Source organism: Danio rerio, chromosome 21 (assembly GCF_052040795.2).
Source record: "Danio rerio strain M-AB ecotype USA chromosome 21, GRCz13ab, whole genome shotgun sequence".
NCBI lineage: Eukaryota > Metazoa > Chordata > Actinopteri > Cypriniformes > Danionidae > Danio > Danio rerio.
In genome coordinates, this window is record NC_141041.1 from 8407501 (window position 1) to 8410870 (window position 3370).

At 37.1% G+C, this 3370-nt stretch overlaps 1 protein-coding gene across 3 annotated transcripts in view; it reads left to right on the forward strand.

Annotated features, from left to right (window-relative positions):
• Positions 1 to 3370, forward strand: part of agpat2 (1-acylglycerol-3-phosphate O-acyltransferase 2 (lysophosphatidic acid acyltransferase, beta)) — a 36592-nt gene extending 33222 nt beyond the window's left edge. The window contains exon 6 of one of the 3 annotated variants that reach the window (XR_015519715.1): positions 629 to 3245. Coding sequence is in view for 2 of the 3 variants with exons in the window: in NM_001077732.1 (NP_001071200.1) it covers positions 909 to 1066 (158 nt within the window). In the remaining variant the exon portion in view is untranslated. 3 annotated transcript variants of the gene reach the window in all.

Sequence of the window (3370 nt, forward strand, 5' to 3'; positions counted from 1 at the left end):
TGTCTGCAATGCAGACAAACAGCTGCACCTTCATTTGCGTCTTTTGAAAACAGCAAGAGCAGCAGTTCGTCTTTGCTGTGTCACTGTTTTGTCATGTTTCTGTGCTGCTGTGCATGCAAAAGTACTTAGTATGAGAATTATTTCATGCAAAACTTTTTTTTTTTGCGTTTTATTTAGCCGCGCATAAATGTATGCCTATCTCTCATTCCGTGTTGTTCAAAAAGCTTGGTCCACAAACAAAAGCGAAACCTATGCTTATTGGTTGTGATATAGCGAGTTTGAACCAATCTGGGCATGGAGGAGGGACAATGCATCAATGTATCATGTCTGATTTGTCCGGAGACACAGTGACGAGCGTTTCTTTGTCAAATCAGCGAATGTTATGTGATACAGCACTAGAAAGCTGAGATTCTCTTCTTTATGCCAATCTTTGAATTGTATGAATCGGATCAGCGGATCAAAAGTTATTAAACATTTAAGAGCAATACTTATTTTTAGCCGCGGGCGTCTGTCTCGGTCTTTAAGGGTTAAAACCGTTGATATGCAATTGTTCATGGTATGATAATCGTGCACGTTCAAATCGTGGTAAACCGTCATACCGGTATATTGTTACAACCCTAATGTGGAGACAAAAGTGATAATTGCGAGAAGTAAACACAGAATTCCAGAACTGTCAAATTGAAATTCCAACTTATTTTTCTGATATCTAAATGTGTACATCCTTTTTTTCCACATAATTTCAAGTTAACGTCTTGCATTTTTAGCATTACTTTATTTCAGAATGCGAGGAATAATCAGAACTTAATAGAAGAATAATTTGTATCACAAGATGTTTTACTCCCATGCTCAAAACAAGCTTTCAAAACAAGAATTTCAGGGATAAAAATATCTGGCCTATATTCCAACAGGAACCATCACTCTGAAAGTCCTTCCAAAGATCGAGACGAAGGGTCTGACAGCAGATGATGTGACGACGCTCTCCGACCAGGCATTCGGCGTCATGCGTTCGGCATTCATGGAGATCTCGGGCCAGTCCGCCCAGAGCAACGGTCCATCCACCCACTGAGCTCTACTGTAGCGCAATTTTCATTCGCTCCGACAACCCTGGATGGCTTGAGAACCGAGCGTTTTCGTCCCAGTGGTGTGACGTCAACCACAACCAGCAGGCGCTTTTCGTGTCTTCTCCGATGTGTCCATACAGACAAACACAAGCATTCACGTTGACTACAGTACATACAGCAGATGATATTTAGCCTAGTTTTAAAAATCCCCCCCCTCGTCGGGACGCTATAAGCAACAGAAGCAGAGCTTTCTCTTCGTTCGCTTTCTTCTGATGTTGGTTCGGCTCGGATTTTTTTTTTTTTTTTGGAGCGACACCCTGAGAACATCGTGGATTTGTGTGTTCGACATGCATGCCTTCAACTTGTTTCTCTTCCTTTTTCTCGGATCTACCAAGACTCTCGTTTGTGTGTGTAGGCCGCTTTTTATCAAGGTACCCCGCTTGCATTATGGGAAAAATCAGTGACAAACGTATGTGTTTGTTTACTTTTATTGTTTGATTGCCCCTTTTGTTTTATTTCAAGTAACTTTTGATTTAAAGTAAACCAGTTGACCATAAAAGTATATGATCTGTACACTCCAGAGATCTGATTGTGCGCTACTTATTATTTCTGTTCACTTCTGTTGTCCTCCGAAGGTTAGTTCGTAAGGAACCGCTCGAGTGTTGCTTCTTCCTGTGCCATGTGTCTAAAGTGTCTCTCAGCCACTGACTGCGTGATCGTTCAATATTGTGAAAAACACAATGATTATCGATCTGTGATCAAGATTGTTTGATTAGCGCTAAGGATAGAAATACATCTAAATTGGGTTCAGGTCGGTGCTTTGCTCACTCCTTTTTTTACATATAAAGTTATATTTTGATCCCTAAAAATGTATTGCAATCCTGTTATTTCAATTAGAAATATTTACAGTATAAGTATTATCTAACGCATTACAAAGAGCGGCCAATTTAACTAAAGTTTTCAGTCATTATTATTCAGATATTTAAAGGATATACACAAAAATCAGAGTTGATTATATGTTTGTTGGTGGAATATATTTTTCCCAGTCAAATTATTGACTATTGACTATTTTCTTCCCAATCAAAAAATCTGAATTACATAATGTAAGCTTGATTTTCTGAGGAAATCATCTGAATTGTGAGATGTATTTTTCTGTGGGAAAAATAGTCAGAATTTTGAGAAGTTAATCTTGAATTCTGAGTAAGAAAGTCAGAATTTTGGGATACCTGCTATATAAATGACCCCTAGAAAAGATTCGAATGTCAATTTCTGAGGTTTATAATGTTTTTTTTTTAAGTGGATATTGATTAAAGATTATATTATAAAGGCGCTACAATTCGCCCTCAAAGTGAACCATGTTCACAGATTGTGGCTAATAATAATAGTTATTGCTCGAAGATCACACTTTAAACTTTATCTAAGAAAGTCAATAAACCTATTAAATATATAATATATGTATAAAATGACATTCAAAATCTCGAAATGACAAATTATTTAACACCTATTTATTAAACCAGACTCTATCAGCAGCTTGTGGTGGAAATATTTATCAATTCTTTCCGATCACGTTGCGTTGTTGAATCTTCTATTTAATGCTTGATGTTGAAATTCTTATCATTTATTAAGAATGTATAACATCCTTTATTTAATTTGTACGATGTTATTTAAGAAGAATGAAGTATTAATGTTTGATTTGGTTATTTTATTTGCAAAATGTCCAAATTAGGCCCTGTGAATTAAACACTGAGGCAATTTTTGAAACCCTTTTTATTTTGTGTATTTGGTCACATAATTTTCTAAGCCCCTTGTTTTGCCCTCCTGACTGAAAACACATGCTGCGTATCTGTGTGTGTGTGTGCAAAAGGTGTTGTGTGACTTTCACCAAAGCTATTAAGGATGTATAACAGGCGACGCTTGAAACTCTGATTTTAAGATCCGTTAGACAAACCTGTCAGACATTTCACGGGTCAGCCTTGTGTACGAGTGTATGTGTGTGAGTGTGTGTGGTGAATATGTTTGTATGGTGATCAGACACACAGATGAGCTAAAGCCCATTGTAAAATCTGTAAAGTCATATAAGACGATTATTATATATACAAATGTTGATTGTGGTAGAGTCTGGATGCGACCTGTGTTAAGAACATCTAGGACAAAGAGTCAATAAAATTGTCAGTTTTTCCAGAAGGAATGCTCAGGTTATTTTTCTTCAAGGTTGTTCTGTGTGTCAGCTTCATTCATTCATTTTCCTTTAGCTTAGTCCTTTATTTATCAGGGGTCACCACGGCGGAATAAACTGCCAACTAACGAAA